Below are 20,391 nucleotides of genomic sequence, written 5' to 3'. Positions count from 1 at the left end.
ATTACAATATTATTGTCTATATTCTCTATGCTGTACTTTTCATCTCCATGACTTATTTATTTTGTAACTGGGAATTTGTATCTCTAAATCCCTTTTCTATTTTGCCCATTCCCCCTCCAACCTCCCCTCTGGTAACCACCAGATTGGTCTCTGTATTTAAGAGTCTGTTTCTTTGTTTAATTTTTTCATTCATTTTGTTTTTTAGATTTTATATATCAGTAATTTATATGGTATTTGTCTTTCTCCATGTGACTTATTTCACCTCAAATAATACATTCAAGCTGTAGTAAATAGCAATATTTCCTTCATTTTTATGACTAATTTTTCATTGTGTGTGTATATATATGTGTATCACATGTTCCTTATCCATTCGTCTGTTGATGGACACTTGCATTGCTGTCATATTGTGGCTACGGTAAAGAAAGCTGTGATAAACATGGGGATAAATATGTCTTTTCAAATTAGTGTTTTCACCTCAAGTCCTATTATTTAAGAATTATATTTCATAAGGCTATAGCTGCCATAGATAGTGATTCCTCCAATGGATCTGGGCAAAGAACATTGAAAAATTTCTGGGAAGTATTCCCAGTTTTAGATGCCATTAAGAACATTTGTGATTCATGAGAGGAGTCCAAGATATCAACATGAACAGGAATTTAAAAGAATGTGATTCCAACCTTCATGGATGACTGTGAGGGGTTTAGATTTCAGCAGAGGAAGTAACTGCAAATGTAGTGAAAATAATAGGAGAAATAGAATTGAAAGTGGAGTCTGAAGATGTGTTTGGATTGCTCCTATCTCATGATGAAACGTAAACACATCAAGAGTTGCTTCCTATGGATGAGCAAAGAAAGTAGTTTCTCAAGATGGAATCTGTTCTTGGCGAAGATGCTGTGAAGACTGTTGAAGTGACAACAAAAGATTTAGAATATTACATCCACTCAGTAGATAAAGCAGCAGCCGGGTTTGTGAGGATTGACTCCAATTTTGAAAGTTCAGTTGTGGGTAAAATGCTGTCAAACACCCTCACATGCTACAGAGAACTCCTTCATGAAAAGAAGAGTCAACGAATGGGGCAAGCTTCATTGTTGTCTTATTTTAAGAAATTGCCACAGATACCTCAGCCTTCAACAACCACCATACTCATCAGCCAATAGCCATCAACATCAAGGCAAGGCCCTCCACCAGCAAACGTTTTTGACTTGCTGAAAGCTCATATGATGGTTAACATATTTTAGCAATAAAGTATTTTTAAATTGAGGTATGTACATTGCTTTTTAAAAAAAAAAGCTTTATTTTTATTTGAAAGAGAGAGAGTGAGTACATGAGTGGAAGAGGCAGAGGGAGAGAGAATCCAAAGCAGACTCCAAGCTGAGGGGGAGGCCCATGCGGGTCTTAATCTCATGACCCTGAGATCATGACCTCAGCCAAAACCAAGAGTCAGATGCTTAACTGACTGCACTACCCAGGAGGCCCTGTACATTGCTTTTTTAGGCATAATGCCATTGAACACTTTAATATAGTGTAATGTCATTGCAGACTATAATAATGGTGCAAACATAACTTTTATATGCACTAGGAAATTAAAACAAATTGATTTGACTTGCTCTATTGTGGTGATCAGTAACTGAATCCACAGTATCTTCAAGGTATGCCTATATTCTTAACCACATTAATTTAAAAAAATATGGCAAACCTGAACACTTTGTAAAACCAGCAGGAAATTTAATATATGAAAGGGTCACTGGCAAAACCTGTGGTAAAGCAGAGCATTCATTCCACATGCAGTTGTTAAAAAAATCAAAATTTAAAAATGTATAAGTCTATTATATTACATAAACAATATCTTCATCTATTATGTAAAATATTAACCTAACCATTAATTTTTCATCTTTTAATATAGCTGGATATATGTGATTAAAATAGTAAATCAGTATATTTAGTTGCCAAGAAAACCAAATGTCTACTTAAAAATTGAGTTTTCCAGGGATGCCTGAGTGGTTGTGTTAAGCATCTACTCTTGGTTTTGGCTCAGGTTGTGATCTTGAGGGTCACTGGACTGAGCTTTGCATCAGGCTCCATGATCAGTGGGGAGTCTGCTGGAGATTCTCTCTCCCTCTCCTTTTCCCCTGCCACTCATTCTCAGGTTCTAAAATAAATAAATAATATAAATAAATAAATTTTCCAAATTTTTCTCTAGATAAATAGTTTGGAGGTAATGAGCATGGACTTTGGATGCTCTCACAAACGAGCTCAATGAGCTTAGTTCAATTATTTGGCTATTCTAAGTCTCACTTTTATCTTTAATAAAATGGACAGAATAGGACCTATCTTATAGGACTATTGTCAGAAGAGAATGAGATTATACACACACACACACATACACACACTCACACACACTTGCATAGCCCAGAGCCTGGTTCAGAGTAGGCATTCAATAAATATTAGTTATTTTTAGAAATTGCATTGAGATGGTACCTTATCTCTCACAAACAAGAGTCCCTCAAGCCTTCTTCAAAAATACATGTATTGAACAAACACTGGGAATAGAGCAGGGAACAAAACAAAAATCCCTGCTTACATAGAGCTTACGTTTGACCAAAACAGAAAATGTTAGAATTGTCCATTTTGACAGTTTCTCACACTTTTAGTATCTTTGTAGTATGTCTTGAAATTAATCAATTAGATTGGCTTTGCAAAACCAAATTCTTTCTAGCCATATACTTTATTTATCCTCATTGACATTTTGCATGAAGAGTTTTAGACCTTGCCATTTATCTTTAAGAGCTATCGATGAGATAGTTTTATCCTTTAGTATGTCTCTGTATGACCTTCTGACAATAGAAATAATAGAATGTTAAAGATATTTGGACTGAAAAGGTTCTTAATTAAGTCACTCACTTTATTTTTTGCTTGAGAAACTAAAGACAGACTTGAAGTAACCTAAGTCAGGACAGAATTAACGTGTCTAAAGGAGATGCCTTTTAATGGTGCTCATTTTGCTAGGGGAAAAAATGTACCTCTTGTATCCTAAATGCCATATAATTGATGAAGATTGTAGTGATGTGAATGACTGCTATTTTTGCTAACAGCTGGATTCCAATGGGGAACTGCTTATCCGAAACGCCCAGCTGAAGCATGCTGGTAGATACACGTGTACCGCTCAGACAATTGTGGACAATTCTTCAGCCTCAGCTGACCTTGTTGTTCGAGGTAAGAGTTTCAACATTTTAAAATTATGAAACCAGAGGTATTTGACTTGCCTAACTATTGTATAATCTTCTGGTAACTCTGGTATGAATTCTTATATATTTAGTGTCTTGGTCCTTGAGAACAGCTCCTCCTCCCTGCCCAAGAATGATTTTGTGCCAGACAAGTAGTAAACAACACTGATTTTGTTTGTTTTACTAACTACATATCTTCTAGAAACTTATACCACATACCTCCTACTAAATGTTTGTGCTTTTAAACTTAGTATTTACCAGAAGTTCTCAGTGTCTGCTAATACTTTTCATGTGCTGAGGATAGTGTTGTTTCTTTTTGTACTTTTTTTTTTTTGGCATGGGAAAAACATACTGATGCTATTTACTGTAACTTGAAGTGTTACATATTTATCACTATCATTTTAGAATTAAAAATGTATACATGTATTTTGTTTCTATTTGTTGCTGGTTTTTACACTCAGGCTTTTTTGCTTACATATAATTGAGGTCAAGTTGTAATACCCCCTTATTGGAAGTACAGCCCCCTTGATACTGACCTGTGTTCTGTAGCTGTGTGGCCAGCTGCAAACATCATTCATTGGCTCTTCACTCACTGCCTTCAGAGTAAAGAGCACTCCTTTTAGTTAAGTAGTGAAAAGCTCCATGTATCGACTTCATCCTGTCTAGCTTTAATCTTTTACCATTCCATGTAACCAACTCCACTGTCCAGCCAGTCCACAAAGACATCCTGAGGTTTCTACCTCTGTTCCTTGAATCACAGCATTACTTCCATGTCCTATTGTCATTGTTTATTGCCCAGATCTTTAGCCATCCTTCAAGACTAGGCTCAATTAATGCCAAATTCATGAGTGCTTTCCTGAGGTCCCAAATAGGTGTCCCTTTCTTCGAAATGTTATTAACAGTTCATACTTTCTTTAATGTGTTTTATAGCAATCTGTGCTTATGAGTTACCTTCTCTACTAGATTTGTGAAATTCACATATGCATTTTTTAAGAATCCCTAAGTGAGCTAAAGAATTCTATTCTGTAGTTTCAGAGCTCTATCACTTTGTGTCCTGTTGAAATTTTTATTTTGTTCTTTTTTTAATGTAAAAATTTTTGTTTTTTCACATTTCATCTACTAGAAATATTTATTGGCTTTTATTTATTGCACAGTTTTTCAGCCAGTTTTTGCACAGTTAAATAATTAGTAAATGAGATGATATCTGTGGTTCATCTTCATACCCTTCTTGATCAATATAATTTCATCCAACCTCATATATCTCCTGCAGTTACCTCTAGAGCAGTGGTAATATGGAGTCCTCAAGTGTCCATCTGGGGAAACGCTAAAAAGCCCTTTTTCTAGCTGAACATATTCTCCCACAGGATAATAAAGGTCCAGCTGAAGTTTCTTTATCCAAGTGAACTAGACATTCATTCCATACATACCTTATGCTAAACTGAAGAAAGTTCATTTAAGTTCTATATTTTCATTAAAAGTATTTTATGATCTGGGACATCTGTTATTTTCAAGAGTCATCTTGATTGAGAGGGATTAGTTCACTGTTTTTGGCTAATTAGACTACTAGCTGTTAAGCCATTTTCTGAAATAGCCTACTCATATATTAAATTAAAATTGTTTGCATATTTTAAAAATTCACATTAATGTTACAATAGGGGTTATGTTTAGGGTGCCTGGGTGGCTCATTTGGTTAAGTGCCCAACCCTTGATTTCAGCTGGGGTCATGATCTTGGGGTTGTGAAATAGAATCCCTCTTGTTGGACTCTGCACTGGGTGTGGAGTCTGCTTAAGATTCTTTCTCTCCCTCCCCGCCCCCCCACTTCTCCCTGTCTCTCTCCCTCTCTAAAAACAAAGCAAAACAAAAACAGGCAATATGGGTTATGTTACAATGCTTGTACAGCAGTGTTTTCATGTAATTACAATGTGGTAAATTCCCAGTATTCAGAGGGAAGAGGAAGTTAGACAAACACAGTCAAAGAACATCAATGGTATTACCCACACATACATAGGTAATTACTAGTCATCATAATGCATATTTTTTTTACAGAAGTCAAACCAATAAAAGAAACTATTGGAGGAATTGTATGGAAATATTAAGTGTTTTCTTTAAGCTTTTTACTTCCAGGAAAAATATTTTAAAGCAATGTCACCTGGCAAATGTACTCAGTAGAAATAGTATAACATTTTAAGTCCTTACACTATAGCAGGATATTAAAAAAAAAAAAAAACTATACAGGTAGATGAAAAGTATTACTAAGCCCTGTTAAAAGCCTACAAGTTGTAATCATTCTCCAAACCTTATTTCTAATAATCTAAAAGGTATTTCTTTTATGTCAAGAGAAATTTGCAATTAAAATAGTCAAATACATATGTGCATAGCTTATGTCAAAAAATGTATATAAATTAGACCTTCGAGTATGCTATATATACTTAAGTCATAGGATATAATTTTAAAAATAATTTTCTGTATTTATTATAGTAATTATGAGTAGTACATAAGAAAATATAGCATATCTCAAGTAATATTATTATTGGTCCATTTATCTACTTAATTATGTTTTTTCATCTAGTCCAGGAAATCATAATCTGTTCCTTGGACAGTCTGGGAGTTCATGGACTTCCTAAAATTGTATGCAAAATTTTGTGTGCATGGGGCATTACCCTGAGAAGAGGTTTTATAATTTTCATGAGATTCACAAAGCCAGCAATTGGCCCAAAGGCCAAGAAACTTAACCTTTTTTTTTTCTTTCCGTCATCTAGATCAAGACTCTCTAGAGAGAGAAGCTAGAGGATTATTATTCATTTCATGCTAGTAATAATAAAAAAAAACCCTAATAAGTTCTTTATAGTGAGGTCTAATATCTCATTTAGATTATGAATTGCTTGTGAAAAATTCAATTTTCACTCAACCTTTCAAGAATATATCTGACTTAAAACATATTTAATATGTTACATATTAAACATTAGATATCTATAAGAACTTCCCAGATTTGAAATGAAATAATTCTAGTTTAGATTCAGATGTCGGTGACCTAAACTGCAGATTCTGAAATTAGAGCTATGAGTGGGACAGTGAACAGATTAGAGAGGAAAGTAATTTCCTGATGATCACTGAGAAACTTTTTGGGCAATAAAACTAATTTAGTGCATAAACTATTACGCCCTATGAAATGAGAGTAGAAATACTCAGATACAACTTAGACAATGTGGTTTCTTTTAGCCTATGTTATCTTGAAGGGAATGAATACATAATGAAAATTATTGCTGCTATACATTTGTGTGTGTGTGTGTGTGTGTGTGTGTGTATTAATAATCATGGATTGGCGAGTGTGAGTATGTGTGTAAAGTTTGATAAAAGTGATTTGTATGAGAGAAAAAATGTATTTTAGGCTTATATCTTTCATTATCATTTTAAATTGAGTTTAGAATAGAGGCAGGGAATTAGTTAAATCTGCGTGCTTCTAAACATAAAACTGAAATTAAATATAGGAAAAATATACCCAAAGGAAAATGTAATATTAGATCTGATTTCATGGAGCTTTTTACCCAGAGAAAACTCAACTCCCACCTTTTATCTGTTTAATTTGTGATAGAATTGAGAAATAAGGAACAGAATAGCAAATGTTGTCAACTAAAAACAGTTTACAAAAAATCGTCCAATAATCATTTATAAGTCATTGCATTTGTAGCAGCCATAAATGTTTATGTTTAAAAATCTATAGCACTTCAATTTTTTTACCCACTAATTCAGTCCACAGGTGCTTAAGGATTAGACCATAGAAGTGGTACATATTGTCCATTCCTCCAATAATGTAAACAATAATGTAAACAATTTCAAATCCTGGAGTCATATTGGCCATGTAATTATCACTTTTGATTTCCAAAACTTCCTTTAATGTTATTTCTATCCCTTCATTTTTTATATATTTCTGCTAATCTTTGTACAGTATAGAGATTATTTTTGCAAAATTAATTTTTATTCAAGCAGTATTGTCCTGGAAGCCCTATACATAAAATTCAGGTTGCACTGATTGGAAGAAATCAAAACTATTTACTTTACTGGCCATATACCCATTCACTGTTCTAAAACTCTTTTGCTAAAATCACCACAATTTTTGGATAAATCAATATACGTTCTTCCTCATAGGCAAAAAAACCTACCCTCTTTAAATAGCAAGACTTCAAATCAGCCCCTTCAGGATTCCAACAAATTTAGATAAGTCAAATATGAAATTATGCCAAAATGACAAGCCAAAATGAAAGAGAACCAGGAGTTAGATTGATAAACAACAGCAGTGTTTGAGTTCAGGGTACTATGGATATTCTAATCATTGGAGTAAGAATGAGAATATTCTTGCCCAAATCTTTAAATAAATAAAAGAGGAAGTAGTAAAAATGAATTGGAAATAAGATATTATAAAAATGAGTGTTTGGAAGAAAAAAAAACCAAGAGTAATACCTATAAATGATAAACACAATCATTGAAAATAAAAAAAATCAATAAAAAGGTTAAACAACAATTAGAGACAGATTAGAAAAGGATAAGGGGTCTAGGAGATAGTATATGAGGATATAAACATACTTCATCACAGAGAAACAAAGACAAAATTATGAAAATGAGAGTATTATATTAAGGATCTAATGAGAAAAAACAGTATTTGTCAAATCAGATTACCAGAATAAATATTAGATAAAGTAGGAAAGGGAAAAGTTTTCAAAAAGATGACTATAAATTTTGGAAAATTAGTGAAAATATGGCATCTCATTTTTAAAAATCACAATGAAACACAACAATTAATGAAAATAAAACTGTAGAACATTAAAAACCAATAGAAGTTTATCTAAATTTGTTGGAATCCTGAAGGGACTGATTTGAAGCCTTGCTATTTAGAGAGCAAAGGGAAAAATATTTTTTTGCAAAGGTACAGCAATACACTGACCACAGACTACTCATCATTAGCAATAAAGAGTTACAAAGTTAAAAAAAAAAAAAGTCTAAAAGTAACTGGGCGAGCCAGACTTCACAATGGCCCCCTCTCATCTTACTTTCTGGTATAACAATCCTTGAATAATCCCTTTTTACACTGGGAGTTGCTGTTTTTGCCAACAGAAGTAACACTGCTGAATACTGTTAAAAGTCACATCACTTCTGCTCCCTTGGTTCTTGGAACTCTCAGTCTGGAGGAAGCTAGCTGTCATGTGATGAGGACATTTCAGTAGTTTTCTAGAGAAGCCTACATGAGGAGAAAAGACAACCTACTGATAACCAGCGTCAGTTTCCCAGTCATTCAAGTAAGCCACCTAGAGAGCAGATTTCATGTGACTGTAGCCTTGGCCAAAATCAAGAACTCTCCAGCTAAGGCACTCAAGAATTCTTACTCCACACAAACTGTGAGATAATTTTTATTGTTTTAAGCCACTGGGTTTTGGCCTAATTTGTTATATAGCCGTAGATACTACTACAGTCATGGAATAATGTCTTCAGTATGCTAAAGGGAAGGTACCTGTCCATCCGAAAGTGTTTATCCAGGCAAATTATCATCCATAATGGGGAAAAATAAAGTTATATTTGGACAAACGGTAACAGGGTTTGTCCCTCAAGAAACTGTTATGTATAAAGGAATGTTTAGTGGGTAAAATTCAGGAAGAGAGAAAATAATCCCAGAATTAAGTTCTGAGATGTCAGAAAGCATGGTGAACAAAGAAACTAGTAAACATGTGGGTAAACCTAAGCTAAACTGAGCCAAACCAGACTTCAGGATATGCTGTGGTCTGAATTTGAAGGCTGATGAGAATTATAATTTGCCTTCTGATCAAGTTGGTAGTTACTTTTACTTCAGACTTCTAGTAAAATAACAAGTTAGACATATGTCTCTGTATATGTTTGTATATGCATGTGTGCGTATTTTATATGGTTAAATGTAATGTGTGAAAATGATAATCATAAAATATAGAAGAGTGGCTACCTCTGGGGTTGGAGACAGAAGGGGGGAGGGGAATGTGATTGAGGAAGGAGGGGACCCACAAGAAGCTACATCTTTATAAGTAATATTTCATTTCTTAAGCCAAGTGATAAGAACATAGGTGGCCAATTCTTACTTTTTATAACTTTTCATAAATGTTAATATGTCTTAATTAATTTAATAAATGAGAGTCACAGAGTCATATGCTATCCTCTACTTCCTCACCACCAACCTCAGCAAAGATTCGTGAAAAGTCCTTGTGTAGCCTCTGAGCAGGGTTCCCATACATGGCTGTGCATCAGATTTACCACTGTGATTAAAGACACACAATCTAAGCCCTCTTGGAAGTTTTTCAATTAGCAGCACTGGGATGAGGTTAGCAAATTTGGATTTAGTATTGGCTTGATGGGGGCACCATCACATCTTTTTTTTTAAAGGATTTTTTTTTATTTATTTGACAGACAGAGATCACAAGTAGGCAGACAGGCAGGCAGAGAGAGAGAGAGGAGGAGGAAGCAGGCTCCCTGCTGGGCAGAGAGCCCAGTGTGGGGCTCGATCCCAGGACCCTGGGATCATGCCCTGAGCTGAAGGCAGAGGCTTTAACCCACTGAGCCACCTAGGCACCCCAAATAAACAAGATCTTTAATAAAATTAAAAAAAATAAAGATTGGCTTGATGAACCATGGTGCATCAGCACAGGACACAGAAAATAACTCATTAAAATATGCTGAAATGATTTTTAACAAGGATGCAAAAATAATTCAGTGGAGAAAAGATGGTCTTTCCAATAAATAGTGCTGGAACAATTGAGCATTCATAGGCCAAAAAAAAAGAGAGAGAGAGAGAGAGCCTCGACCTAAACCTCGAACATTATACAAAATCAACTCCAAGTGAATCATGGACTTAAACGTAAAATGTAAAACTATGGAACTTTAAGGAAAAATAATAAAGGTGAAAATTTTCAGCAGCTGGCAGAAAGATAAGAATTTATAAACTTGATACCATAAGCATAATGTATAAGATGAAAAAATGATAAACTGGACCTCATCAAAATTAAAACTTTGCTTTGTGAGTCTCTGCAAAGATGATGAAGAGACAAGCTACAGACTGGAAGGAAGTATTTGCAAACCTCACATTCAACAAGAGATTTATGTATAGAATACATAAAGAATTCCCAAAACTTTAAAACAATCCAATATGACAAATGACAGAAGACATGAGCAGAAATTTCAATGAAGAAGATATACAAACGGGAAATAAACATATAAATGATGTTCAAACATCACTAGGCATTAGGGAAAAGTACCATTTAAAACCACAATGATATAGCATTATACACCTATCAGAATGACTAAAATTTAAAAAAAAAAATAGTGGGCGCCTGGGTGGCTCAGTGGGTTAAGCCGCTGCCTTCGGCTCAGGTCATGATCTCAGGGTCCTGGGATCAAGTCCCACATCGGGCTCTCTGCTCAGCAGGAAGCCTGCTTCCCTCTCTCTCTCTCTCTCTGCCTGCCTCTCCGTCTACTTGTGATCTCTCTCTGTCAAATAAATAAATAAAATCTTTAAAAAAAAAATAGTGATGTGGAGAAAGTGAGTCACTCACACACTACTGATGAAGATGTAAAATGAGACAGCCACTCTGGAAATGAGTGTGGCAGTTTTTAATCCTGTGCTTATCATACAACCCAGTGGTATGATAAAAACCCTGGGCATTTATCTCAGAGATGTAAGAATATCTGTTCACATAAAAATATGTATGCAAATATTCATAGCAGCTATATTCATAATAACCAAAAACTGGAAAAAACCACATGCCCTTCAATAGGTGAATGGTTCAACTGTGGTACATCAGTACCATGGAATACAACTGTGCAATAAAGGATAAATGATCTGTTGATACAACTTAGATGTATCTCTAGGAAATTAGGCTGAGTGAAAAAAAAAAGCCATTCTGAAAGGTTAGATACTATATGATTCCATTTGCATAGCAGTCTTGAAATATAGAGAAAGGAAATAGATTAATAGTTGTCTTGGGTTAGAGAGGGCAGAGGAAGGGAAGAAAAGGTGACCATGAAAGGATACCACAGGGGCTCCTTATGATGAAATTATTCTCTGACTGTGATGGATAAAACTAAAAGTTGCACAGACTAAACAAACATTCAGACACAAACGAAGGCATGTAAAACTAGTGAAATCTGAAAAAGGTTGATGGATTATAGCAAGTAAATTTTCTGGTTGTGCTGTTGTACTTTAGTGATACAAAATGTTATGGTGAGGGATGAGCCAAGGAGATACACGATCTCCCTGTATTATTTTTCACAATTGCATGTGAATCTACAGTTATCTCAAAACAGAAAGTTTTTTTTTAAAAATCACTGAACATATAATACACTAAAAATATTTTTAAAAAGTACTTACAGGCTCTTTTTTTCGAGAATAGTATAATTAAAGAAGAAGCGGAGTACGGCACAGCCAGAGATAATGTTTGAGCAAGTGATGGCCACAAACTAGTTTCTAAGACAGTGGGTTCAGTTAATATCCAGACCTGGAAAAAACCAAGTGGAGCTTGTAGCTTTGGGACCAGAGCTGAATTACTGAAGGCAGCCGAGGGCAGTGTGTGTGTCCTGCTTTTCCCCCCAGAACCCATCTTCACTCTTTTTTCCTATGCATTTCTATCTTTCCTTTAAATAAATACTAAATATATTTTTCTATATGATTATGGAGGACATCAAATTAATATAACATTCCACAATAACCAAATGTTCAAGCCTGGTTTGGTTTGGCCAATCTTTATTTATTTATTTTTTAAAGATTTTGTTTATTTGTCAGAGAGGGAGGGAGAGAGAGCAAGCACAGGCAGACAGAATGGCAGGCAGAGGCAGAGGGAGAAGCAGGCTCCTGCTGAGCAAGGAGCCCGATGCGGGACTCGATCTCAGGACGCTGGAATCATGACCTGAGCCGAAGGCAGCTGCTTAACCAACTGAGCCACCCAGGCGTCCCCAATCTTTATTTTTAATAAGGCCCCAAGATGACTGCAATAAAGTGGTCTCTAACTGTTGTTTAGAATTATTCTAGGGAATCCATGGAACATAGTTTGCAAGTGATATTGTTTTGTTTATTAAAATGTATCTTGGAGATAAATAACTTTAGAAATGTGTTTCATAAGATAGTAAGATCCTCTTTTCCTCTAATGTCCTACATAAACCAAATAGAAGTCAATCAGCTGACAATTAAAAAATTGATTTAATGTTTTGCCAGAAGCAACAGAAAGGAGCTCTGATATAAAGCCCATGAGTGTTATGGGAATGGGAAACAGCCCAGTTGGGGAGAAGAGCTAAGTCCATGAGTTTTTCCCTCCCCTTCATCATCATTTTAGCACAGCTGGACTTAAAGCTTGAGTCCCACAAAGTAAGATAATTAAGCTTCAAAACCTCTACAGTTTGTCACAGAATGACTCAATCTGACTATGTAGCAACAGTAAGAAAAAACAAAAACATAATACAATGAAACATTCCCCAACTAGAGCACTAATATAAAAATTAAGATAACCTTACAAGAGATTATAAATAATGCCATTCTTGGTGTTAGGATATTTAAAGTTGCTTACAGAAGGTTTTAGGGAGAGATTTTTTTTTTTTTCTACCAAGAGAGCGTATATATAAACTCAACTAAAAATAATATTGTTTATTAGTAAAGGAGGTAACTTCAGAATTAACCTTTTAAAATAGATGTGTGTATAATATGGCCAAAAGGATTTAGAACTCAAACAACAGTAAATTGCCTCATATCTAAAAAAACTTTATAATTTAAAACTATTCTAATTCCAAAAAAAGAACCAGTTATTAAACTTCAAATGTTTTTAGGCTTCTTTTTTTTCTTAATAAAAGATTTTATTTAGGGGCACCTGGGTGGCTCAGTGGGTTAAAGCCTCTGCCTTCGGCTCAGGTCATGATCCCAGGGTCCTGGGATCGACCCCCGAATCAGACTCTCTGCCCAGTGGGGAGCCTGCTTCCTCCTTTCTCTCTGCCTGCCTCTCTGCCTACTTGTGATCTGTCTAATAAATAAATAAATAATCTAAAAAAAAAAAGATTTTATTTATTCATTTGACAGAAAGACAGATCACAAGTAGGCAGAGAGAGAAGAAAGGAAGCAGGCTCCCTTCTGAGCAGAGGGCCCCATGAAGGGCTCGATCCCAGGGCCCTGAGATCATGACTTGAGCCGAAAGCAGAGGCTTAACCCACTGAGCCACCCAGGAGCCCTGTTTTTAGGCTTCTTAAAAAAAATCCGAACAAGAGAATTGATATAAATGTCCTTTTTGTTACTGTTATAATAAATGTTTTATGTCTTAGGTCCCATAAAAACATATTTCATGTTGCTTCATCAAGCAAGGTTTGGCACACATGAAGAGCCTTGTATGAATGTTCTTTAACAAAAGACATTTCTGGAGAACTTAAGCTCTTCAGCTAGAAGAGTGTCCTTGAGAGGGAAGGGTTTTCCAGGATTTATTCAGTAGCACTTGTGGGAAAATTTCTGCAGCTTGCCAAACCTAAATTCTCTTTCATGAGTACACTTTTGGACAACATTCAAAAATGGACCATAAAATTAGGTCACAAAAGCAAGAAATTAGGCTTTGACATCCGTGTTTTACCACTTTCTGTGGTATTTCTGCTGCATTATAAATATTCTTGGCATTGCTACCAGCCGTTGGGAAGACCTTCCTAACACCCAGCTGAACAGAATGTTTGCCACTAAAATTGCCAAAATAGAAAATGCAATCAAGACTAGACATTTCAGATGCTTCCTCCCCCTTTTTTTATCTTATATGTCCTATTAAACAAAATTTCTTTATATAAATCTGAAATTTTAAAGAAAAAAGAAAAAAGATTTTCACTATCTGAAAATTGTTTTTGGTCTGATTTTCAAACCCTAACAAATGCTACATGAAATTTGGAAACATTTTGGAAAGAGAGTAGCTGAAATTAGAACAGGTAAAACAAAAGCTGTACAAATCATTGTATCACAAATCAAGTTTGAATTGTTTCTATCAGAAGCTTATATTCATATTGTTTTATGTAGATTCTTATTTAGATGAGTGTGTGTGTGTGTGTGTGTGTGTGAAGCTTTGCACTTTATTCCTAAAGCCAAAATACAGTTGCAGAATGGAAATGGATGTCAGTTAGATGCCATCTTTATTTGATGTAATCCACTGAAGTTTTTCTTACTTGGCCTAATGACATGGCTACCAGACTCTATTTCTTAAAGAGATCATTTTGGTTGATGACTAACCCAGTTTTAAAACCTGTGTTGAATAACTTAACACGGTCAAATAAATAATCTGATGCAAGCTGTCAATATACTTTTTAGTCTGAAAATAATGCTATATTTTAAATCATCGATGGTTGGCCAGTGGTCTTTTCTACAGGAAATGTATTTATTACTCCCACCTGTTGTATATTAGCAGAGTTCATATCCAGAGCATACATCTCTCTGCTGTCCAGACAAAACTGGTTCTGATGCATCCATTTAGAGATCATTGTTCCAGGTTAATTAGTACTCTTTCTTTTAAAAATATGGAATTGATAAACATTTTAAGATAAAAAGTTTTCATTGGTCCTATTATTGTCAAGTCATGCATTAATTGCGTCTTGTGTCCTCCTAACTTCTTCACAATAGCTATACGAAATCTCTGCATTTATGTTCAAATTTGAATATACAATTTTAAATATAGAATTAATCCCAAGAAGTTATCTAGATAATTCCTATCTCTTTGTTTTGTAAAGTTGGAGTCAGAGTGACTTGCTCTGTATTAGCCATGTACTTAGTGATAATCATCTTGGAAACTCTGTCCAGTTTTCTCACTGTATTAGGCTTCTCCCAGAAAATATGAATAAATAAAGTTGATAGTTAATTTCTAAAACTTCTATAGCTAACACTTTAATACACTTAAACTTTCTGTAGTTAATTTCATATATAGTACCAGAAATATTATTAAGTCCATTCTAGAATTGCTGGAACTAAGTAGTAAAACTTACTGCTTGCAGCTTTTGCTCGTCTCTCTTTCCCTTTCCACTGTCTGGCACATGCTAATAGTAGTTACAGTTTTATTTATTTATTTATTTTTTAAATTTTATTTTATTTTTCCATGTTCCAAGAGTCATTGTTTATGTACCAGACCCAGTACTCCAGGCAATTATGTGTCCTCCTTAATACCCAGCACCAGGATCACCCATCCCCCCACCTCTGTCCCCTCCAAAACCCTCAGTTTCTTTCTCAGAGTCCACAGTCTCTCATGATTTATCTCCCCCTCGAATTTACCCCAATTCTTGGTGTTTTTCAAAGTGCTGGAACAAATAATCCTAAAATTTGTATGGAACCAGGAAAGTAGTTACAGTTTTAAAACATTGTGGAAAAAGATAAAGCCATAGACAGTTACTAAAAAGAGATTAAATTACTAATTCCTGGATAATTTAGAGTTTGACTTGTATGGCTAACTCAGAGAACTTGAGTATTAGTGAAAGCAAGAGGAAAGAAAGTCTGCCATCGTGTTAAAATTTGTGGAACTTCTGATGTTAAATCACAATTTAGATTTCCATGGTATCTGGCATAGATATTCCCATTGTGTTTAAAAAGTCCAAAATTCAAATTGTTATTAAATACACAACTGGATTTATATTCAAAATTATTAAGACATGATATGTCAGAATGAATTCAAGAAAGCTTTGAAATTAATCAATTTAGTCATAAAATTAGGAAGAACAGATAAAAAAAAAACTTCCTGTAGTATACGTACCAAGTTAGACAGGCATACCAATACACACACACCTTACCACCCCCCAAATTTCATGGACTTATGTGAAGAGATCCAGAAGAGAGATACATTTATATAGGCAGAAAGATGTGTCCAGATCATCATAGTCAAACCAAAAAGAAGAGTTGAGGTAGTTTTTCAAGTATTTGGGTCAGAAAAACACACATTTACCTCAGATACTTGGATAATTGCCTCTACTTTCCGCTAGCGTGGTCCAAGAAAGTTTGCCACAGAGACAGACTAAAGATTCCATCTCATCAGCCCTCGCAGGACTGAGACAGAAAAATGGCCCTTGCTGCCCACACTGGCTGGAACAATGACTGACTGGGCGCCATCCTGGGGCATCCCAACCCCACTTGGCACTAACCCACAGGGATACAGCTATTAGTAGTGAATCCTACCCAGAAATTGAGCCTTCTCCTTTCCATTGAGATTAACACATTAAAAAAGCTGCTGGGAACAGTTCTCCGTAGCTGTTACAGGCATGCTAATGCTGAAATAATCAGCTGGAATGTGTATCTGTTTTTAACAAATACAGAATTTAAAAAGTAGCTTGATTATTTCAAAGTTAGAACTCATTAGTACTTCTATTTTTTAAAGCTTTAGTAAAAATAACAACTTTTCCAATTACTAGTGAAGTTATAAGGTACACCAATGATTTGAAATTATATTTCTCAATGTAAGTTCAATGTAAATGGATGTAAATTCAAGGTAATTTTCAAATATATCAACAAAGTACGTAATTCATTCAGAATAAGTCGCCTATCTTAAGCTTTGAGATGGGTCCTGAAAATGATCTAGTTTAACAGTTTGTTTCATAAATTCAAAACTTACAACTGTGAGGATAATAAACTGGTAGATGATAAACACGATAAATCATACATTAATGTAAATTTAGATTATTTTTTCTCTTTCCTCACTGGAGTCAGGGAGAGAAGTTTCCTTAGAATATTTCTTCTCCTCTTCTTCAATTAATTGCTTGTGCCTCTCCTTGTCTCATAATCAAACTGGTCAGCTTTGGGTAAACTTGAACTTTACCTTGTCTATGCAGACTGTCTGTATCCATGGCTCCCTTAAAAAATAAGTGGCAAATTTGCTGCTCCTCACTCTGATTCCTGGAGAGAAAGGAAGAGTCTTTTCAGAACTTAATAGCCATGGTAGGCTTTTAGACACTCCACTGCAGTGCTATATTATAGGTTTTATACATCTGGTATATTTACCAGTAATGCCAAATTCATCTACCAGTTATGCCTGTTATATCTGATTACAATAGCAATACAGATAGTGATATCTAAAAGTCTCTATGAGCATAAGTAAATGGCAATTAGTTCATATTTTAAAAGTAATTTCAATTCATATTGGCAAAATATTACACGTTTGCAACTCCAATCTTTCTGCTGTGAAAAGACATGTATTATGAATATAAAATAAAAAATGAAGATACATAATTATATAATTCAATATATAATAGAGGACATAATAAAATATTACAAAGGCATATATTATAAAAATGCATATTACATAACATATGTTGTGTATTTTATACCATATAAAGATAGATAATATTTATTAAAGGCTTATTACTTACCAAGTACCATTTTAAGAGATGGATATAATTATTACCCTCAGTTTACACATAAGAAAATTCAGTCCAAGTGAGGCTAAGTTACTAGCCCAAGGTCATACAGCTACTAAGTAGAAGAACAAGACTTGATCCAAGCAGTCTGACTCCAAATGTAACATCCAAGCTCATTAACAGAGCACAATATAACCGAACACTAATTTAGATATATTTAATGAGATAAAGTAATCAATGTGGAAAAATTAAATAGTAGGCCTCTTTCTTCATTGGAAAAAAATATTTATTCTGTAGAAAGTCACAAATGCACATTTTGATCTCATATTTTTGCCCAGCTGGCCTAATAACAGGGGAAATTATAGTAATTTAAAGTATGCGTATTTTAGCTACTCAACATTGTATAATTTTAATAGCAAAAACAATAAATATAATACATGGTTTTAAAGCTTAATTTTAAAATGTGCTCTTTAGCTTTAAAATTATTTCATTCAAAATGTTTTAATGTTTTACATTATAATGTATTTGCCTATAAGACTTTCGTATAAATTTTATCATGTCATCTTAACAAAATTGCTGTGAGGTAATTACCAGTGTAAGAACTGGTAATCCCACTCCAAAAGTAAATTTAAAAGGGCAAGAGAAATCGTCTTTAGCTCTCATCTTATAAAGCCAGAATGTGGCCAGATACTAGTGCTCCAAATATATTATATTACTTATTTTTCTTCACTACTCCTTCATGTTTGACTTCCAAAAATATAAAAACCAGATCATACAATTTTTATTTTACATCTGTTTCACTGATGGCATATGGTTTATTTTATCAAATGAATTGAATTCCCCATCCAAATCACTGTGATACATTGATGATAATTCTAAGTTAGAGAGTAGAGTAAAATTTTTAAGTATTTGAAACTAGAATTTGAAATCTTCCCATTGGGGTTCATTTTATCAAACAAAAGAAGGCAAAACCACCTTAGCTTCATTGCTGAAAACATGACCAAGGAAAGACTTAATGGTGTAAAATCCCATTTAAGCAGAACAATATTCTTACATATAATTTTTGTGGAATCTGCCATTTCAAGGTTCTGGAACATCCACTTCTTTCTTGATGGTGCTTTTGCAGACTGACTTTCTGTCACCAACATCTGTCTGCCACCAGCCAACCTTACCAGGCCTGTCCTTGAGAGTTTGATTGGGTCACAGGCTTTTTTTCACACTTAAACAAATAAGAATAAAAGAAACTCCAAAAAAAGAGGCTTTACTCTCTAAACCTATGATCAGTTTAAGAAGTTGCAGGGAGGAGATTTTAGTGCTTTTGAATTCCTGTCACAGAGCTCCTTACACTACCATTATCCCTAGGATTCATTAAGACATATTCAAAGAGAAAGGAAGAAATGTGAAGAGTGTTCTCTGACTCTGCAGACTCTCTTGGTATCCTATAAACCCAGCTATACCGTAGCTCGCACCCTCTCCACTTCCTCTTGAAGGTGACTAAGGGATCCCTGTTCTTGTGTGACAGAACCCCCCTGTGTTATCTAAATGTGACTTAGGACATATCATTACACGAGCACAGCCGTGAGTTCTGTCTTTCCTCTGCTACAGCACCTTTCCATTATCACATTTGACTGCACAATACACTCACAAGTCAATACATATTCTGGCATAAATCCCAAGGCTTTTTTTCCCCTAAAAAGCAAAACACTCTTTTAATTTCTCATTACCCAATAGTCATAGTTAGTAATGATTATTCTGTGGACACAAGAGGAGGTGAGGAAGTTGGCTGGGGTTTATGTGTGTTTCCCAGGGTAGCGGGGGAGTGCCAAGTCCTTTGTTGGAAAGTGCAAGTGGGCAAGAGTTAACATATTACAGGGACAACCTCGAATCCACTTCATTTTAGAACAGAAGTCATGGACAGATTTATCTGTAGCAAGCAACTGGTGATACGCCAAGATGTAGTGATCCCTTGTGTGAGGGTCACTCAGTCATCGAGGGTCTGTCATACTGAAGACCACACGTCCAAGCTTCAGCTCCCGACGGTCTGACTGGCTGTCAACAATCAGAGCTTGAGCAGCTCCACACATTCCTGAGAATTTCTCCAGGAGCAAGGGACCATTACTGACAGGAGTATGTCAGATCTGTCTGATGTTGGTTTTAAACAACTTGCAAGAACACGGTCTGATATGTTCTTGTGTGGGCTGATGGATAAGGTGCCTACATCAAGGAATTGAGACTCTATTATGCAACAGTTTGGGGAGACTCACTGTGTAATGTAACTGTGCATTGTACCCTCTTGCCAGACTTAAAACATCAGGTTTCAGAGAAGCAAACTCTGGTAATATAGTAGAAACTAATGAAACTACTTAAAGGTGGAGGGGGTAGGCATGGATGGAATACATCCAAAATTATTAAATTTCACTTCTCATTGAAAACTTAGAAATCTCATGTGTTTAAAGTGACAGGTGAGTTTGGTGACCTAATGACAAAATTTGCGATAAGTAGTCAGCAGAAGCAAGTTTTCATAGATATTGTTTTTCATATTTACATAGCTGTCACCAGGGAGACAATAGTGGTTATAAAGTGGTTTAACTCTAATAATCAAATTATCCTTAGTTACGGTTAGGGGAAAGAGGCACATAGAAATCCTATGGTTTCTCTAATAATGTAGTTATTATATCATCTGTGATTTTCTCTAATAATATGGTTAATATACACAGACAGTCATTAAAAGATCTATATGGTGCAATAGAAAAGGTATGACTTTGGGCATTAGGCAAACATACCTTGGAAAGCCACTTCAGGGACACCTGGGTGGCTCAG

The 20,391-nt window shown here is 35.0% G+C and overlaps 1 protein-coding gene across 3 annotated transcripts in view; it reads left to right on the top strand.

The window, feature by feature from the left end:
• Window positions 1-20,391, top strand: part of CNTN1 (contactin 1) — a 375,956-nt gene that overhangs the window by 264,796 nt on the left and 90,769 nt on the right. For all 3 annotated transcript variants that reach the window (XM_047742599.1, XM_047742600.1, XM_047742601.1), the window contains one exon: window positions 3,093-3,213. In XM_047742599.1, the coding sequence (XP_047598555.1) occupies window positions 3,093-3,213 (121 nt within the window). The remainder of the gene's footprint in view (window positions 1-3,092; window positions 3,214-20,391) is intronic.

Source organism: Lutra lutra, chromosome 8 (genome assembly GCF_902655055.1).
Source record: "Lutra lutra chromosome 8, mLutLut1.2, whole genome shotgun sequence".
Taxonomy (NCBI): Eukaryota; Metazoa; Chordata; class Mammalia; order Carnivora; family Mustelidae; genus Lutra; species Lutra lutra.
Note: the sequence above shows the minus strand (reverse complement) of the source record. Positions and strands in the feature narration are given on the sequence as shown.